We start from the raw sequence: 19,677 nt of genomic DNA, 5'->3' as shown, positions 1-19,677 counted from the left end.
GTTGAGATTCCTGGTATTCAATCACTTCTTGACACTCTTCAGGATGTGTTTCTTGCTAGTGAAAGCTGGGACAAAAGTATTTGGCTTTGCATCAAATGGATTGTTCACTGTAAATCTCTTTTTAAGGAGTTCTGGTCTCCATGTAACTATGAGGATTCAGGTCCTCCTTGAAGTTCCATTTCGTCCTAAGGAGTGGGTCTCTATTTAACTATGTGGATCCAGGTCATCCTTGAAGTTCCATTTCCTTTTAAGGATATTTGAAACCCTCACGCTCCATCAAATGCAAAGCTTTGGGATGGGAGATAGCCACAAAGGGTTCTTACTGCTGATCTTTATTTGTAGAGACTAGAGAGGCCTGGGAGGAGTCTCTCTCCCTATTTTTCCATTTATGCAAGGAGGCTCAGGAGCCTGTCAATCATCTATTCCCGTCTTTTTCCTTTGCCAAAGAGATTTGGACTTCCTTGAGGGGTTTAGGCTGGACTTGTTATTCCCAAATCCCCAAGGATATGGTGGCTTTGACATGGTACTGGTGTTGGCTCCTTTCTCACCGAGAGGACTGTTCTTGTGGAGAGTCTTGCTGCTGGTTATTTGCCAGAGCATTTGGGAGGAGGCAAATGCCAGATTATTACTTTTCCTGATGAATGTATTGTTATTCAGTGCATTAGTTTGAAGGTGGCACATTGGGTGCTGCACCTGCCATCTTTGCAGACATACTTTTCAGTTGCCTGTATAGGAATTGGTTCCAAGTCATATGCCCCTGCCCTCTCCATTCTACACAGATATCTACTTTGAATCCAGCACCTGCTAGGATTTCCAATCGTGGTCAATTGCTAGAATCATTTAAATTGATGAGAGAACACACAACGTGCAGCTACTGTGGTCTCTTGTTGAGGTCATAAAGTAATTTAGTTTGAACACTGGTTTTCTCTTCTCCCTCGTGGCTTTATAACTTGTGGAGATAGACCTTTCTGTTCTACATCAGAGTGCCTCCTGTGTAGAGCACTTAAAGCAGAAGCGGCATCTTTTTTTATTTCTTTGATACTAAATCTCTATTTCAACTAATTTTTTGTAAAATAATTCTTATTTCAATTGATGCTGCATTATAGGCCAGACAGTCCTATCCATTTTTATTATCTTTAGTGCAAATAAGCATGGGTAATAATGGGATTTTTGTGTGTGTGTGTGTGGACTTGGTATTTTTTCTGACATGTTTATCAATATCGGCCCTCATCTATTATTTTTTATTTTTCACAGGTTTCATTAAAGAAGGAAAATGGTCAAACTGTAATGGTTCCTCTTTTCCAGAGCCAAGAGAACATTGTGGGGGAGGTATAATGACTTTTATTCGATGTTCCTCCTTTTTTATGTTCATGCTGGTATTTGGAAATTTTCATTTTGATGTTTAGGTTAACAACTGTAGTGCTGAGAGAAGATAGTTGTTATGTGATATCATTTACAGGTTTCTCTAGAACCGATTCAAGGGAAGAAGGTTGAACACAATGGTGTGAAGATTGAGCTCCTTGGTCAGATAGGTGTGCTTTCTTTTCTTCAAATTTTTCTTATTCTAGGTGTAGTTTGCTTGTTGATTCTGAAATTCAAAGAGTATTGAATATGAATTATTATTTTACTATGTTGATAATCTTTCATAAATGACTAGAAATTAGAATTTAAATCCACAAAATGATATTTTAGCCGTAGGAGATAAAAGTGTGTTAAAGCTTTCTTTTTATTTTTATTTTTATTTTGGGAGGGGGGAAGGGGAAGGGGAAGGGTGGGTCAATCATAATATTCATGAACCCTACAAACTTCATGAGTTTCCTTGTGGTAGGAAATGATTGGTGGGGGTGGTTAATGTTATAGTTGATCCTGCATCCCTCTTTGTTAAATTATGTACACCAGAATACCCCCTTTTGGGTGTTTTATTTATTTTTTATTTATGTATTTATGAGTAAGGGTAGAAATGTAATTAGGGCTGTGACAGTGTTCACGTGAACAGTGTCGTGAATAGTATTTCCCCTTGTAATCTCTTTTATTATTATTATAAATAGAGAGCTTGACTGATCTCATTGATCATTCAAGCATTATTCCACAAACCTGTTTTGTTAACATGGCATCAGAGCCAAAATTTTTCTGATCTAAGTTTTCAAAACCCACCCCCTTCCTAACGTTTTTTCTTTCCTCCCCTTCTCTCGATTTCTTCTCTCCTTTTTTCCCCTTTGCTTCTCCTCCCTTCCTAAGGGCAGCACTACAGAGGTGATCATATGATCTAGTCGCTGCCCTATTCCCACCTCTGTTTTTCCCCTTTATGAGATAATTTATTTGGTTCGATTGCTGCTGGTTCCTGTCTGCGATTTTTGGAGTTTCCAGAATTTTGAAGCCCTAGCCACTACCATTGATCAAGGCTGGTTTTCTGCATATTGGACACTCATCTGCGATCTGGACCAGCTGCTCTCAAGCCTTTTTTGGTTGTTGAAGACCCCTTCTCCCAATCGATTCCTCTTTTTTAGGGTTTTCTAAAACCCTGATCATTATCGATTTTTGGGAATTGGGCTGTTTGCTGCTGTTTTTTTATTGGAGCTTCTTCTCTTCATCAAGGACATCCTTTACAGGTTCCTGGACAGATTCGATCAAACTTCTTCGTCAATTTTTTTTGGATCCCCGTCACCACATCGATCTCCAATTTTGGGTTCTCTTCCAAAACCCTGACATTGTCGATCTCTGTGGAAGGGATCTCTCTGCTGCTGCTGCTGATTTTTTGGGAGCTGTTTTGCCCTTCATATTGGCCCACTCGACCTTGATTTCAGCTCTTGGTTTGGTGTAATTGCTGGTTTTTCATTCTCCACAGCCTTGTTGCAACTATGGGTGACTCTGCTGATTCCACTGCAACTTCTAATCAACCCGGACATGAAAAATCAGATTATCATACTTTTCAGCCCAATCCCATCAAACTTGATGGCAGCAACTACCTATTGTGGTCTCGGTCAGCCTCTTTTGCTATTGTTGGCCGTGGTCTCACTGGCCACATTGATGGCACTGTTCCCATGCCTGCTGCCCCAGGTGCTGCCCTGACTCGCTGGCTTGCCAACAATGGTATTCTCATGTCTTATTTGATTGGTTCTATGACTTCGGACATTGCACATGGGTTCCTCCTTTTTGATACAACTTCTCAGGTTTGGTCAGCCTGTAAGGAAACGTACGGACAGCTTGGTAATGATGCACAGGTCTATGAACTCAGGAAGAAGGTTCTTCATACTACTCAGGGGGACTTAACAGTCTCTAAATATTATGCTACTTTGCGCAACCTTTGGCAACAGTTGGACCACTTCTCTGATTACCAACCTGATAATGCTACTAATCTGGCTGCCTAAAAGAAACATGTAGATAAAATTAGGGTCTATGACTTCTTGGTTGGGTTGAATGTTGAGTATGACCCAATTCGTGTTCGAGTGTTGGGCCATTCCCCTTTTCCCAAACTTGAGCAGTCTTATGCCTTGGTCTCCTTTGAAGAAAATCGCCGAGCTGCTATGTTGCACCCTGCTGTCTCTGACAGATCAGCCCTTCAGACTACTGTACCGGCTCCTTCTACACCAGTTGGCACTCTCTCTGTAGGTGGTACTACTATCGGCACTATTGCTTGTGAGCATTGTCATAAGCCTTATCACACCAAGGACAAATGTTGGAAACTTCATGGGAAGCCTGCTGACTTTGAGGCTAAACGGGCTGCCAAGCGAAAACCAAAAACTAAGGCCAATCACTCCTGTGCATCATTTGCAGCCCCTACTACGACACTTGGCCTATCTCGGGAGGATTTACTGAGCATTCCTACATGTGCTAAAGTCTTCCACTGCTGCTGCCTCTACTACACCAGCTACTGCCACTTCGTTTACTCCTTCAAGTTTACACTTTGCTCGGTCAGGTATTTCGTTTGATGGTCATTGTGCCTCTGTAGCTTCCCATCCTTGGATCATTGATTTTGGAGCTACAGATCATATGACCGGGTCCTCTAGCCTCTTCCATATTTATTCTCCTACCTCTGGGAAAGACAAAGTCAAGGTGGCTGATGGTTCCCTTTCCTCCATTTCTAGAAAAGGAATCATTAACTGCACCCCTTCCCTTTCTTTGTCCAATGTTTTACATATTCCAAATTTTACTACTAACCTTCTTTCTATTAGTAGTATAACTCGTGATCTTCACTTTTTCACTCTTGAGAAGTGATAATGGGACTGAGTATACAGAGACTCCATTTCAGAAATACCTTGCTGATAATGGGATTGTTCATCAGATAAGTTGTGTTGATACCCCAGCCCAAAATGGTGTGGTTGAAAGGAAGAACCAACACTTGTTGGAAGTGGCCAGGGCGTTTATGTTTTCGCGCCATGTTCCCTCCCAATATTGGGGGGATGCTATTCTTAATGCAACCTATCTTATTAATCGGTTGCCTTCCCGTGTTCTTGACTCCCGCAGTCTGGCCGATATTTTACATGGGAATTCCACCTTTGTGGTTCCTCCCAAAGTTTTCGGTTGTGTGTGTTATGCCAGAGACACTAAACCTCATGGCAAATTTGATCCTCGTGGGTTAAGGTGTATTTTTTTGGGTTATTCTCCAACCCAGAAAGGTTATAAGTGTTACCACCCTCCTTCTCGTCGTACTTTGGTCAGTATGGATATGGTCTTTCATGAAAGTCTTGCCTATTATCAGTCTACACATCTTCAGGGGGAGAATTCTGGTTCCAGTGAAGATGTGCTTGTGTTTCCTCCCCTTGAAATTCCTCCTTTGGTTGCTGCCCAGCCTCCTACCATTGCTGCCCAGCCTCCTACCGCTGCTGTCCAGCCTCCTTTGGCTGCTGCCCAGCCTCCTTTGGCTGCTGTCCCTTCATCTGTAGGGACTCCTTTACAGGGGGAGTATGTAGGAAATAATGGTAGTAATGATCATTGTCAGGGGGAGTTGACTCCAGTCCAGAGAACCATTAGTGAATTTCAGAAGAAAATTGACAACTCTAATATCATCTCCTACAAGAGACACTCCAACAGAGGGCAACATCAATCCACTGTGGCACCAATACCTATCCAATTGCCAAACCAGGAGTCAGATCCTCCTCCTCCTTGTGGTGAGACCTCTCCTTCCGATCTACCTATTGCTCATCGAAAAGGTACTAGGACTTGCACCTTGCATCCCATTTCTCGCTTTGTTTCTTATAGTTCTCTTTCTCCATCTTTTCGTGCATTTGTGTCCTCTCTTTCTTCTGTTCCTATTCCTAAAAACTGGCAGGAAGCATATACAGAGGAAAGTGGAAGGCAGCTATGTTGGAAGAAATGAGAGCTTTAGAAAAAAACAACACTTGGGATCTTGTAACCCTCCCTCCAGGAAAAAAACCAGTGGGATGTAAGTGGGTGTTTGTGGTTAAACAAAAGATTGATGGGTCTGTGGATCGGTATAAGGCACGTTTGGTTGCAAAGGGCTTCACCCAAACATATGGGATTGACTATCAGGAGACTTTTGCCCCTGTTGCAAAATTGAATACAGTTCGGGTTTTACTATCGTGTGCAGTTAATCTTGGATGGGATCTCCAACAGTTGGATGTAAAGAATGCCTTCCTAAATGGGGAACTTTGTGAGGAGGTATACATGGATATTCCACCAGGTTTTTCTTTTGACAATAATGAAGGCAAGGTGTGCAAATTGAAGCGAGCATTGTATGGGCTGAAGCAGTCACCTCGAGCATGGTTTGGTCGGTTCCACAAGGCAATGACATCTGTTGGCTACAAGCAAAGTAATGCTGATCATACTCTCTTTATAAAGAGGGCTGGTGAGAAGCTCACTGTTCTTATAGTGTATGTGGATGACATTGTGGTTACAGGCAATGATGGGGATGAGATCAGCCGGTTGAAGAGGTTTCTTGGGTAGGAATTCGAGATTAAAGATCTAGGGCTGCTACGGTACTTTCTTGGGATTGAGGTTGCCAGATCTTCTAAAGGCATCTTTCTCTCCCAAAGGAAATATGTCCTAGACTTGTTGGTTGAAACTGGTCTATTAGGATGTCACCCTTCAGATACTCCTATGGAGGCTACTGTTCGTCTCAAAGAAAAGGAGGGTGAACCTGTTGATAAAGGCCGGTACCAACGCCTAGTGGGAAAGCTGATTTATCTCTCACACACTCGTCCAGATATTGCTGTTGCTGTGAGTACTGTGACTCAGTTCATGCATGATCCCTATTCTTCTCACATGGAGGCTGTTCTTCGGATTCTCCACTACTTGAAGTCAGCTGCTGGAAAAGGCATTCTTCTGTCTCCTAATGGTAACCTATGGGTAGAGGCGTATACCGATGCTGACTGGGCTGGTTCTGCAGATCGGAAGTCTATCTCTAGGTGCTGTTCTTTTGTAGGTGGCAATTTGGTCACTTGGCGTAGCAAGAAGCAGAATGTGGTGGCTCATTCTAGCGTTGAAGCTGAGTTTCGGGCTATGGCACAAGGCATTTGTGAGTTACTTTGGTTGAAAGGCTTGCTACAAGATCTTGGTTTTCCTGTTCATCTTCCCATGATGTTGTACTGTGATAACAAAGCTGCAATCAGCATTGCACACAACCCGGTACAGCATGATCGCACTAAACATGTTGAAGTGGACAGACATTTCATCAAGGAAAAGCTGCAGAAGGGTTGATTTGTGTTCCCTTTGTGAAGTCTGCTGATCAGGTTGCTGATATCTTCACTAAGGGATTATCTGGGAAATTGTTCCATCCCATTCTAGTCAAGTTGGGCATGATTGATATATTTGCACCAACTTGAGGGGGAGTGTTAAATTATGTACACCAGAATACCATGGGGGTATTCTGGTCTTTTGGGTGTTTTATTTATTTTTTATTTATGTATTTATGAGCAAGGGTAGAAATGTAATTAGGGCTGTGACACTGTTCATGTGAACAGTGTCATGAATAGTGTTTCCCCTTGTAATCTCTTTTATTATTATTATAAATAGAGAGCTTGACTGATCTCATTGATCATTCAAGCATTATTCCACAAACCTGTTTTGTTAACACTCTCATTGGTCAAATTTCTGCCAACAAGGAGTATGTGATAGGGGGCAGCGACTCAGCATGGTTTAAAGTTCTACAAGATCATGAAAATGACAGGATGGATAAAAGTGTGTTGAAAATGTCTTTTTCTTTTTGGAGGGGGGGTATGGTGGAGGGTGTGCCAATCATAATATTCATGAACCCTACAAACTTCATGAGTTTCCATGTGGTAAGCAATGATTGGTGGGGATGGTCAATGTTGTTATAGATGATCCTGCATCCCTCTCATAGGTCAAGTTTCTGCCAACAAGGAGTATGTGATGGGGTTCAGCGACTCAGCATGGTTCAAAGTTCTACAAGATCATGAAATGGCACTAATGTCATGGCATTTTCATAGTTTTCACGAATCTGGAAACACTTTTAACCCATATATAGTTGCTCAATTGGGTTGAAATTTGACCGAGGAGATGGAGGTTCCTTTGCAACATGAACCCACCTAATTTCTGACTTGTCAAAGTTTGTGTGTCACGACCCAAACCCAGATACAGGTAAAGGTACAGCCTTCACGGGTGTTGATCAACGATCGATAAACATTCACAAAATCATGCATAGAAAACTCATCAAATTCAAGTCTCAAAAAAATAATTAAATCATAAAGCTTAAATCCCAAATAATACCGACTGGTGGCAATCTAAGGTATGTCCTCAAATTAAACTTCAAAATCACTCCATCAGAGTTGCATAAAGTAGCTCCCTACTACATCCATCTACTGAAATAAAAACAAGCTAAAAGAAAACTTCGAGTCGTCCTCGAACTCTGCTGCAACTAGTACCTCCATTCTATCCCTCTGTAATGCCAAAATTATTGGGATGAGCTCAACAACCCAGTAAGATAGAAGAAAATAGCAAGAGTACAACACAATAACACCAACCAAGCATTCACGACAATTAAATTAAACACTATTTAAATTTTCTCAAAAAAAAAAAACTACTTGATAAAACACTTGCATGATAACCCAACATATTCAAAAGAACTCTGTCATTTGAAATCATTCTTTTTGCCACTTTAGCTGGCATTGAGGAAACAGGCTGCCACCACCCACAACATGAGAGGAACACGGCCCTCTTACAATCACTTACAATCACTTACTGTTGTCACCCACTCTATGACTAATTATACACCACTGACAACTCATCTGTGTACAGTGGGTATGATTTCTGTGGCTCCACAGAATACCTCTCTGGTGGCTATGACTCTGCAGTCTCCACCGGCATGGGGCAGTCTATTTACCCTCAAACACTTACATTACTTACCACTCTTTAACAATCGCACTTTCAAAACACATCAAGTGAAAACACAGATAAAATCCACAAGTAAGATCTGAACCACCTTTCTCAATCACCACACAGATTTCATCATCACTAGGATTTACTTACACAATCACATGACACACTTGATCATTAAATCGCCATACATCAACAAATACAATGCAAATCACTGTAATTCAACATTCTACATAAAACACAAGTCAAACATACCACACACACACATGTGGTGTACACTCACTATAATCCACTTACCTCAATTTGTGAACGTGTTAATTCGACCCACCAAACTCCAAGTACCCAAATTAGCCACAACGCCCAATTTGGATATTGGGCACCACAATCCGCACAAATACGATTATTACTTTTACGCAATAGGTCTTTTAGCTTTCTGATATTACCAGTGCAAACCCTAATATGGATGGGAGAACAATTCAGTTTTAGGGTTAAACTAGGAGAACAATGGGCAAGAAATAATATGGGAAAATCAAGAGAACAATGGACAAGCATATAGAAAATGAAGAGAACAATGAACAAGGAATCATATGGGAAAATCAAGAGAACAAGGGACAAGACATCATATGGGAAAACCAAGAGAACAATGGGCAAGAAATCATATGGGAAAACCAAGAGAACAATGAGCAAGAAATCATAAGGGAAAATCAAGAGAACAATGGGCAAGAAATCATATTGGAAAACCAAGAGAACAATGGCCAAGAAATCATATGGGAAAATCAAGAGAACAATGGGCAAGAAATCATAGAGAAAACCAAGAAAACAATGGGCACGAAATCATATGTGTAACAGGTTGGATTCACTTGCATAAAACACTAGTGATAAGTGATTAATCAAATCAGGTTGAAGAAAAAATACCGGGATACACCCTAATCAAATCTGCACTAGGTCCTTGGCAGCAACTGAGATTGAACTGCAGCAGTAGCAGCAATTTCAAGTTATTCCCCCTTCTCACTTCTTCTTCTCCTTCTTCTTCTCAGTTTACTGCCCCCCTTTATTTTTTTTTTCTGTTATTCTTCTCTCTCTCTCTCTCTATATATATATATATATATATGTTCTCCGTCTCTCTCTCTCTATTGGGGAGATGATTTATTTAATTATTTTATTAGCAGCAGTTCAATTGAATGTAAGGCCTAGGAGGAGCAGTGCTGTGGAAATTTTCCTTATCTGTCTGGGTGTTTGGGAAGCAGATAATGGGAAGGTTTTGTAGGTTATCGTAATTGTTCATTGCATAATAGTTTGTAGGAATTTGGATATCATAATTTTTTGAGTGAACTTAGAATGAGTCAGTGGACATGTTTGGTTATTGAATATAAAAAAAGGGAAAAATTTTATCTGCTTTTCTTGGATTTTGATTTACTTTATTTCATTATAGATATGTTGTGAGATATCACCGAAATATCTCTTTTTGCAGAGCTATATTTTGACAGAGGCAACTTCTATGACTTCACATCCCTTGGTGAGTGTCTTGACATAGATATCTTAATGCGCCTAAATGATATAAACTGTTGTTCCGCACTAGTGAAACAATAATTTGAATTTACTTGTATTTATTTTCTGATGCAATATTGTCCAATAGGGGCAAGTAGGACATGAGGTACCTAATGTTTGAAAAACTACATTTGGGGTATAACTCATTTTTGATAAACTATGTTTGGGGTTCTTTATTAGCCGGTTCTTTTCCAAGCTGAAAATATTTCCAATTTTACCCATGGACGGTTCTCTCACCCCCACTTCCTTTCTCTCATTCCCAATCCCTCCTCTCCCTATCAGCCGCCCCTACTGCCCTTTGCAACCCCCCAACTCCCGCCCCATCCCACCCCACCCCATATTTGCATTCCCCTCCCAACCCATGTCCACCCATCGACCTGCAACTCCCACCCCAACTCCACTTCTGCAAACTGCACCCCCATCCCCTTGTATGGAACTCCTGCCACCACCTGCTCCTCTTCCCCGTGCCCCTATGACCGCATCTCCCACTGCAACCCACGGGCCCACCCCTGAATTTCCCTCCCCCCTTCCTCCCTTCTGCAACCCCTAGCCTCCACTACCCCCTCTTCCCTGTGCCCCCATCCTTGGATCTCCCTCCTCCATTCCTCCCTCTTTGTATCCCCGCTCCCACCCTGAATCTCCCTCCCCTCTTCCTCCCTCTCTGTATTCTCCATCCCCACTCGACCCCCTCCCCCACCCCTTCCCCGTCCTCTAGAATGCGTTCGTGTTACTGTAAAGCAATCTGGTAGCACCCTGATTGTACCATAGTTATGGTATCCCACCACCAATTCTTCTCAAATGGCCCAGTTCGGACCTTTGTCTGCATCAACTTATCAAAATTATTCAAAATAATATCAGTAGAAATTAATTGAAAAAGTAGGAACATTTAATGTCCCTGCTCCTTAATATTTCCAGGTGTACCGTACAGAATATATAAGTGGAATATTTCCAACAAAATATGAGTCGGGACTCCCAAGTAGTTACCAGTCATGAACAGAGTTTAACCAAACTTATTAACAGTTGGGTTGTAAATAATCTTATTGAAAACCCATCTCGGGGAATTGCTTCCTAGCTTCATAAGCAATCTGGACAGCCCTTTCAACACACCCTAGAAAGACCCATATGCTTCAGCGAGTTTGACGGTAACTATACCCATACATATTCATTGCCATTCTCCTTTAGCTTCTTCATCACATTACCTGAAATTTTTTACCGGTATGTCAACTTAGAAGGAAGGGGGAGGGAATAATGTAGCCTTGGTAGGACAAAGCCTACTAGGAACCAGGGGAGCAGAGTTATGTAAGAGGGCTGGCCGAATGGACAGATTTAGGTAACTAGGTCAAAAACTAGGGTTAGGGTTAGGGTTTTGAACTAGGGTTTATTTGGTATTGAAGTGCAGGTTTCTAGAAGTCTAATGGTATAAGCTGGATCGAATTTGGATGAGGTTGGAAATCTAGGGTTTTGGGTAGGATGTCTTATGAAAATGGACTGTTTGTGAGATCTAGGGTTTAGAAGCAGATTTTAGGAAAGGGGTTTATAGGGTTTTAATATGCAGGTTTAGGGGATCCTAATGATGTAAAGAAGTTAGGGTTTGTATAGGTTTTCAAATTCTGCTGTGGGGGGCAGAATTAAGTTGCAGGTTTCATGGAGGTCGAATGTGATGGGAGAAGGGAAATAGATCAGGTTTGTATAAAGGAAAACAAAGGTCAGCAGGTTCACTTACTGTAATGCAGAAATAAGGCAGCAGCTTGAAGATTGATAGGGCCTCCTGACCTTCACATTGCAAGGAGTCGCAGGAGTCCACCCACCCTTCACCACCTTGAGTCCACAAGGATGCAAGCTCGCAGAGGAGCAGAGACAGCAGCACGCAGGCAGCAGTTTCAGATTGAAACAAGAGTTTTTTTTTATGCAAAAATTAGTGGGGGAGCCTGCCCACGATCCATCTATTTATAATAAAAAAGAGGGCCAAAGGCCTTACCCAAATAACCAGATTTGAACTAGGAATCCCAGTTCCAAATCCTAAATCCAATCCTAGTCAGATTAGGATTAATGGTTCCTAACCTGAATCCTATTAACAAAACATAAAAAACATAGCAGACTTAAACTCTAAATAGGAGTATAAATTTAAACAAATAAAACACTCATCCCTCTAAAATCGTGGAGGGGAATAAAAGTAAAAGACTGTTTTAACCTTACTAATTAAAACACAGACAAAAAAACTAAAGAAAAGAAAAGCCGCCAACGAAATAAGCCTAGTCAAGGCTCTTCTTCTTCCTTCGCATGCTTGGACCTGCATCAGGGAGATTCAGGGAAGAGGGGAGGGGGAGAGGAGGAGGTGGGGGTGGGGTCTGTAAAAGAGGGCTGGGGTGGGAGTCGCATGTCGAGGGGTGGACCAGGGGGTGGGGTGGGAATTGGAGCTTGCGAAGACGGGGTGGGGGTTGCATAGGGCAGTGGGGGGGCTGGGTGGGAGGGAGGGGAGGGGAGGGGAGGGGAGGGATTGGGTTGAGACTTGAGAGAGGAGTGGGGTGAGAGAACCGGCCAAGCTAAAATTGGAAATATTTCTAAAACGTTCATTCCTTACTTTATCCTTCCTAGTTTTTCCGCACATCCATCTTAACATCCTCATCTCTGCTACACATAACTGCTCAATATGACATTTCTTAACTACCCATCATTCTGCCCCATACATCATAGCCGGTCATATAACTCTTCGTAGTGATGTGGCAACCCCAGTAGTGTATCCTAGTAGCATTGAGTGATGGTGTGGCAAAAAAGTCAAGAACCAAGGTTTTTCCCCCCTTCGCTATTGAGTTTCCTTTGAAATTTCGAAGTCTGGCTCGAGTTTGTGTCTTTTTATAAGGCACTTTGTACCATTTCGGCGAGACAGTTCAAAAGTACCGAAATCTTGCCGAACTTTCGGCCAAGATTTTCGAGTTAATGCATGTTTGAGATTTTGCACTATAACTCGTCTCGAGGAGCTCAAGTTTCTCGATTTTCTTGAGATCTCGGCGAGATTTAGAACTATGTCTCCAGGTCATCAACCAATGGAGATCCTTCTTGCTATCTCTATATCGTTCCATGAGCCTCTTCAATAAGTAGATAGCTTTTGTCGTGGATCTACCTGACATAAAACCAAATTGGTTCACCGAGATATGAGTCTCTCTTCTCAAACAGGCTTCAATAACCTTCTCCCAAGGTTTCATAGTGTAACTCATTAGCTTTATGCTTCTATAGTGATTGCAGGTTTGGATATCACCTTTATTTTTGTAGATCGGGACTACAATTCTTCTTCTCCATTCATCTGGCATCTTGCTTGTGTTCATAATCTTGGTAAACAGATTAGTTAACCAATATACCTAATAACCTCCTAGGGTTTTCCATACTTCTATTGGAAACTCATTAGGGCCTGGTATCTTGCTTGCTTTCATCTTTCTGAAGGCTTCTTTAACTCTTGCCATACTATGACGTATGGTGTCTTATTGAATAATCTAATTGTCCAGATCGTTATTACTCGACCTATCTCCATTTAGTAGGTCACAAATATACTCATCCCATCTCTTCACAATGTCCTCATCCTTTATCAACACTCTTCCATCCTCACTGCTCTTCCTTTCTCTCATCTTATCTATCTTATATATAGCCTTTTCCCCTTCTTTTGTGTTTAGGTTCGTATAGAGGTCCTCATACTTCTTCGCCCTAGCCATCCCCAAAATCTTCATAGCTTCGTTTTTGGCATCATTGTACCTTTATTCATCCTTTGTTTCCTTAGTCCTTTGCCATGTCTTAAAACAATCTTTCTTGGTCTTAATAGCTACTTGGACCTCATTGTTCCACCACCTAAGTCTCCCTAGGGTCCTGACGACTACCCTTTGCTTCCCTTAGCACATCTTTGGCAACCCTCTTAATACAAGTCATCATCTCGTTTCACATCGCATTGGTGTCTCTCTCAAAGTCCCACTTTCCTTGTTTGACCACATTATCAATAATGTCCTTAGGAACTCCCCTTTTAATCTCCACCACCTTATCATAGGGTATATAGGTTCCTACCTACGCTTCTGTGCACTGAGGCACATATCCAGGACCACTAGTCTATGTTGGGTGGTTAGGCTCTCCCTAGGAATAACCTTATAGTCCTTACATCATTCTGTTTGCCCTTCTTGTTAAGAAGAAGTCTATTTGGCTGGTATGGTTCCCACTTCTGTAGGTACCTAAGTGCTCCTCTCTTTTTTCAAAGAGTGTTCACAATGGAAAGATCGTAAGCTACCGCTAAGTCTAGGATTGAGTTCCCCTCCTCGTTCCTCTCCCCAACCCTGTAACCACCATGGACACCTTCATATCCTATAAGATCACTCCCAAAGTGTCAGTTCAGATCACCTCCAATAATAATCGATTCCTCTTGTACAACATCAGTTATTTGAAGAAGAAAAAAAGTGCAAATTAGCATTCTTTTCAGAGGTTCCTTTTTTTGGGGGGGTTGGGGGGTGGGGTGGGGTAGGGAAGGGATGGGGTGGGGTAGGGGAGGGAGGGGTAGTAGAGGGCCCCTCTACTACTTATTGTAAGTTATAAGATTGAATTAGGGAGAGATATGGTGGAGAGACATCCAGGTCTGTGAGTGATTTCTTCATTTATTCTTATTAGATCAAAGTTGTATATTTGCTAAAAGCATTTTATAATCATTCAAGATTTAATGAATTTAATAATTCTTAAATTGGCAACCATTAAAATTATACAAGTAACCCCTGTCAAATAAAAATCTCTAAGACTAGTATTCATTCTTTTTTTTGGGGGGGGGGGGGAAACAAGTTCAAAGTCGGTTATGTCACACCTCCCAAATGAGGAGCAGGAGAACAAGATCTATTGTGTCTGACACCGTTCAAATCAAATGGATGTATTAACCTTGCAAAACATTAAAGTGCCCTTTTAATTATGACCAATTTTATCAATGCTCAATAGTAAGCTTTTGAGTTGAACATGATGTTTTACAATGTTAAATGTGCAACAAAGTTTGGATAACCAAGAAAATGTTGCTAATATTTTAGGGGTTGTCTGACCTATGTGTTGAACATCATTCTCATTATGACTTCTTTGGGGATGTTAGTTTTCATTTGTCTATTTTACCAGTGCTTGAGTGGGCTATAGATTTTTCCTGACTCCTGAATCTTGTTATTCTCTTGTGCAGTGCGTGAACTTGATGTGCCTGGCGAAATATATGAAAGGAAAAGATATCCTTTTGAATTTTCTACTGTTGAGATGCCATATGAGTCATATAATGGGGTGAATGTAAGACTTAGGTAGGACAACTATCTGAATTATCTATCCTTGGCTATTTCCTCGGAGCTATAAAGTATTCTTAGGAATTGCATATGATAGTATATTTTTTTAGTGAGTCTATATTATTCAAGAAAATTCTTGAAAGAATCCTTCTTTGCTTTCTTAATTTCTTTTTGATAATCTAGAATTGTCAATGCTGTTAACATAGAACTCCTATAATGATGTCACTGCCAGCATGTTCTTGTCAGTAGCCTCTAACTGGTCTGACATGCGGCTGTTGACTGTGGATTCTGTCTAGTTGCATTTCATTTTTTCAAATAAAAATAATTTTATGAAATATGTTGCATTTTTTTTGGTTGATTGAGGGACTTGTCGAATATTCCTATAGTGCTAACTATGCTATTTCAATGGTAGCATGCAAATATTGTTTCTGAGCTTGACTTTTGCGTCTAAGTGGATTTTATACGCTTTAATCAAAATTGAAAAGAATTGGACTTGAGGATATCTGTTGCCTCAAGTATTTGTTTTCCTTCCCAATTGCAGGTATATCCTGAAAGTCACAATCAGTCGGAATTATGTCAGCAACATAGTGGAATCCCAAGACTTTGTGGTAAGCCATGTTAACGTTATTGCTCTTATGGCTGTACAGAACTATTATGGTGGAAATTTGATTTCATTATAGTGGGACTAACTTAGTTGATTGGGGTATCAGACTATGAGTAGGTATACCTAGTCCCACATTTGGTTTATGCTGTTCTTAGAAAATATGATCTTATCTATTAGAAATAAACTGTTCTCGATTTATAGAAATGTTCTTATTCTCTAAGAAGTTTGACTGGTCAAATGATTTTATTTTTATCTGAGACTTTTTGTATTAGGTAGAGCCCAAAACCAGCTTTTCAACAAATCCAAGATTGCTTACATCTGATTTATATTGAAGGAGTTATGTTCCGATCAAACCTTATTTGGTATGCAGTATGCACGAATACTGTCAAAATCACTCTGAGTGAAAAAATATTTTTAGATATCAAAACAAATGAATATTTTACTGCTCTTTAGGTTTTTATCAATGTTTTATCATATTAAGATTTATGGAATTTTTAGATTTGAGTAAAATCCCAGCATTAGAAAGTTGAAATTTTCACTTATCGCCGAAAATCCAGTTTTTGTTCTTGAACTTGGGGATTGACATTTTATCCTTTTGAATTTGATTTTTAACTATTTTTATTGGATTCAAATAGAGAGGTATTTGCTTATTTATGAATCATTTACTTAAATGATATTTGGCATAAATAACGGCCAAGGGGTTCAATACCACTAAAGCGACAACTGCCTGGACGCCTAGGCGCGCTTAAGCGGCGCCTTGACAACTATGCTGAGCAGTGAGATGGCTTTCGGAATATAACTGAAATTGCTTACAGGGCTGTTGCTCATGTGAAAACCTTAGTGGTCTCTCAAAGTACCTCTTTTTTTATTTTCTTCAGTCTGTTTCTGAACTTAATATGTGTTCTTTTTTTATTTCTTCCTTCTCTTTAAATGTATATTAGCTGGACACAGCCAAAAAAATTGTTTTTTTTGGGGGGGGGGTGTTGTTACGGATTTCTTGCATTCTTGTTGGCTTACATTAAGTGTTGTATGCGGGTATGACACCGGTAAAGGGCGTACCCAGTGCATGAGACTCCCGCTGCTGCATGATCTGGGGAGTTGCATATGTACGCAGACTTACCCCTGCTTCACGGTTACGGCTCATAATTATACGTATTCAGGTGACAGCTTCTTGTTCCTCCTATTAACTGTCAGACCACTATTTATTTATCAATAAACCCATTTCAGTCCTCCTGCTCCTTTTAAGTATCTGACCACTATTTATTCTTCATCTATAAACCCATTTCACAAACTGTTTCTCACTGCCTACCTTTCAATTGGGGTGTTGCAAAATATTTTCAGTGATATTCTGATTGAAGGTGGAATAGACTTTAGTTGCCATATTTAGTATTTTTTTCTATAAATAAATAAATAAATATATATTTAGTATATTTTTGAGTTGTACAATTATTCAAGGTAAAGATAAGAAAATTTTCATTTCGTTATTAATTTTACTTAGTATATTGGACTGTGTATCCTCATACGATATGAATTTGATGAATTAATGGAATGGTTTTATGGGATCGGGGAGAAGGAAATGGGTCTCTTATGTTATGGTTTGATGGGCAAACCTGAGATTGTGTATGGTGAACATATCTCTCTCTCTTCTGTCTTCTTCACTATTTTCTATGCATTCTATTCTGTTTCTTGGTTTATTTCTAAGTCGAATCTGGTTTTCTGCTATTTATACCAAATTCTTCATATTCGGGTCTGATTGAATGATTAGTTGATTCTTTTGGGTGTCGAACCCTAGAATTGGGTTCCTAATCCCAAATCCACCATCTTTTTGTCCCAGTCACTTAATTCCACCTATTTCTTTAACAATCCCGATTAACAGGATCTTTTTGTGTTGTAATGAGAATGTTGGTGCCGACAGTGATATTTGGATATGAAGCATGTTCAAACTGGATGGGGAAGCTCTGAGGTTGGGACGGAATCTGAGATGGGTTCTATAGTTCTCTCCCCCCCCCCCTTTTTTTTTGGGGGGGGGGGGGGAGAGAGTGACCTTGGAAAACTCCAGAAATAATATATATATATATCCATTTATTTTACTTTCTCATCTTATGTTGAAACAAATGTAGTCTGAGGAGTTTTTTATTGTTGTATTACACCTTACTTTGATGGGGTCTATTCATATAAGTTTCTGTACAAGGCAGATAATTTTAATGCACTTAAGTAGAAAGGGTTTGGAAGTCCAACATCAGTAGCTAACCTTTCATTATCATTCTTATTACTTATTTGAAGTAATATTATTGATAAACACTAGTTCTCATGTTGGAACTTTTGAAGATGTACTGAAGTCTAAAATCAAACCAGAAAATTCCAGTTGGAAATGTGCTTGAACAGGATCACAGAATAGGGTATAACAGTCTAGCAAAAGGATAAATTTTATAACTCAGAATAGGAAACCCAGAATGCCTTAAAATTAGGGGTAAATGGTCTGTTCTGGTAGTAGAACAGCCATGCAGAATTTGAAGAAATTCTGATGACAGGATAGGAAGATCCTGTGTAGTCCTAGAGCTACTACTACTACTACAACAACAACAACAACAACAACAAACTCAGCCTTATCCAAACCTAATGGGGTCGGCTACATGGATCCAAACAAAACAAAATAGAGAAAACAGAGATATACTCAAAAAAAAAAAAAAAGTTGAACAGATGGGAGAAGAGGGATAGGGAAAGAGATGAGAAAAGACAAATGGAAGAACTAGTAGAATGTGAAATTGAGTGAAAACAGAGGTGCCGCAGAGAGTGAAGAACTAGTAGAAACTGACATGTGATTCTGATTTAAAGTGATTGAAACAAGGGATAATAAGGTTGGAATCCAATTTCTGGATTTTACCAAAACCCGTGAAGAGAATCCACCTTAGCATTTACTTGCCATAATTGTGTAGAAGATACAATGCTGTCTCCAATGTTCTCCTTAAATTTCAGCCAGAAGGATTTCGCTTAATACGTGAACCCCATGGCTGCTTCCTCCTCCTCCTCCACCACCTTCATCATCATTATAATAATAAAGAGCCATAAAATGGGAACTGATATACATAGTTGTCACGGTGTTAGGCAACTGGAAGCATTGGAGGGGGCTTGGATGCAAGGAAACACCAACAAGGTGCCCGCCTAAGCAACAATTATCCTGACATATTGAATTAGAAGCAGAATAGATAGTAGTTAGAGAAGTTTGTGATTAAACAGAACAGAATTAGAATGCCAAAACAATTGTCACAGGCAACAGAGAAGAGACTAGATCTGGTCTTTTTTTTGGGAATGAGGAGAACATAATAAAGAAGATAACTGACCAGGAATCCACCTAGGTCCAGGCTAGGTTCCGCCAAAGCCTCCATACTTGGAATCCAGCAAGCAACCATTGAGTCCACAGCTAAGTCAGAAAACAATAAACTAACGTATAGCTAAAATCAATGGGCAGGCCTATGGCCTGTACATCTATATAACATTATAATGTGAGCTAATCCAAATAAGATAGTATCAAAACCGATTACAGATAAGCTATTGGTTATCCCGTCAACCAACCATAATAAGTTCCCTAATCTACTAAAAGACCGCGACTATACATTGAGAGAAAGCTGGAAATCTAACAGCCAGCTAATCCAGTTAAGATAAAATAATAAATAACAGAAGTGAAATAGAAAACAACTGCCAAGTCTCCTACTTAATCCCATCGATTGGCTTAGGTTGGAGTGCCTTAATAGAATATAACATTGAGATTGTAATGATTTCAGCAGTATAGAGAACCAATGGAGAGAGAGAGAGAGTGAAGAAGCAAAGAAGAATCAATGGAGAAGAGAGGCTGGGCGATAGAACTCAGTAGTGTAAGTATCTCCCAAGCCAGCAACTATTATTTATAATAAAGGAAAAGGGAAAGTACATAATCAGAGACATAAAACAAATAGGAAACTA

The 19,677-nt window shown here is 40.2% G+C and overlaps 1 protein-coding gene across 3 annotated transcripts in view; it reads left to right on the top strand.

Annotated features, from left to right (window-relative positions):
- Positions 1-19,677, top strand: part of LOC122658443 (vacuolar protein sorting-associated protein 26A-like) — a 51,757-nt gene that overhangs the window by 27,315 nt on the left and 4,765 nt on the right. For all 3 annotated transcript variants that reach the window (XM_043853411.1, XM_043853410.1, XM_043853413.1), the window contains 5 exons: positions 1,255-1,329; positions 1,460-1,532; positions 9,764-9,808; positions 15,020-15,131; positions 15,655-15,721. In XM_043853411.1, the coding sequence (XP_043709346.1) occupies positions 1,255-1,329; positions 1,460-1,532; positions 9,764-9,808; positions 15,020-15,131; positions 15,655-15,721 (372 nt within the window). The remainder of the gene's footprint in view (positions 1-1,254; positions 1,330-1,459; positions 1,533-9,763; positions 9,809-15,019; positions 15,132-15,654; positions 15,722-19,677) is intronic.

The sequence above is a fragment of the Telopea speciosissima genome, chromosome 4, assembly GCF_018873765.1.
Source record: "Telopea speciosissima isolate NSW1024214 ecotype Mountain lineage chromosome 4, Tspe_v1, whole genome shotgun sequence".
Lineage (NCBI taxonomy): Eukaryota > Viridiplantae > Streptophyta > Magnoliopsida > Proteales > Proteaceae > Telopea > Telopea speciosissima.
This window is presented reverse-complemented; position numbering and strand designations above follow the sequence as displayed.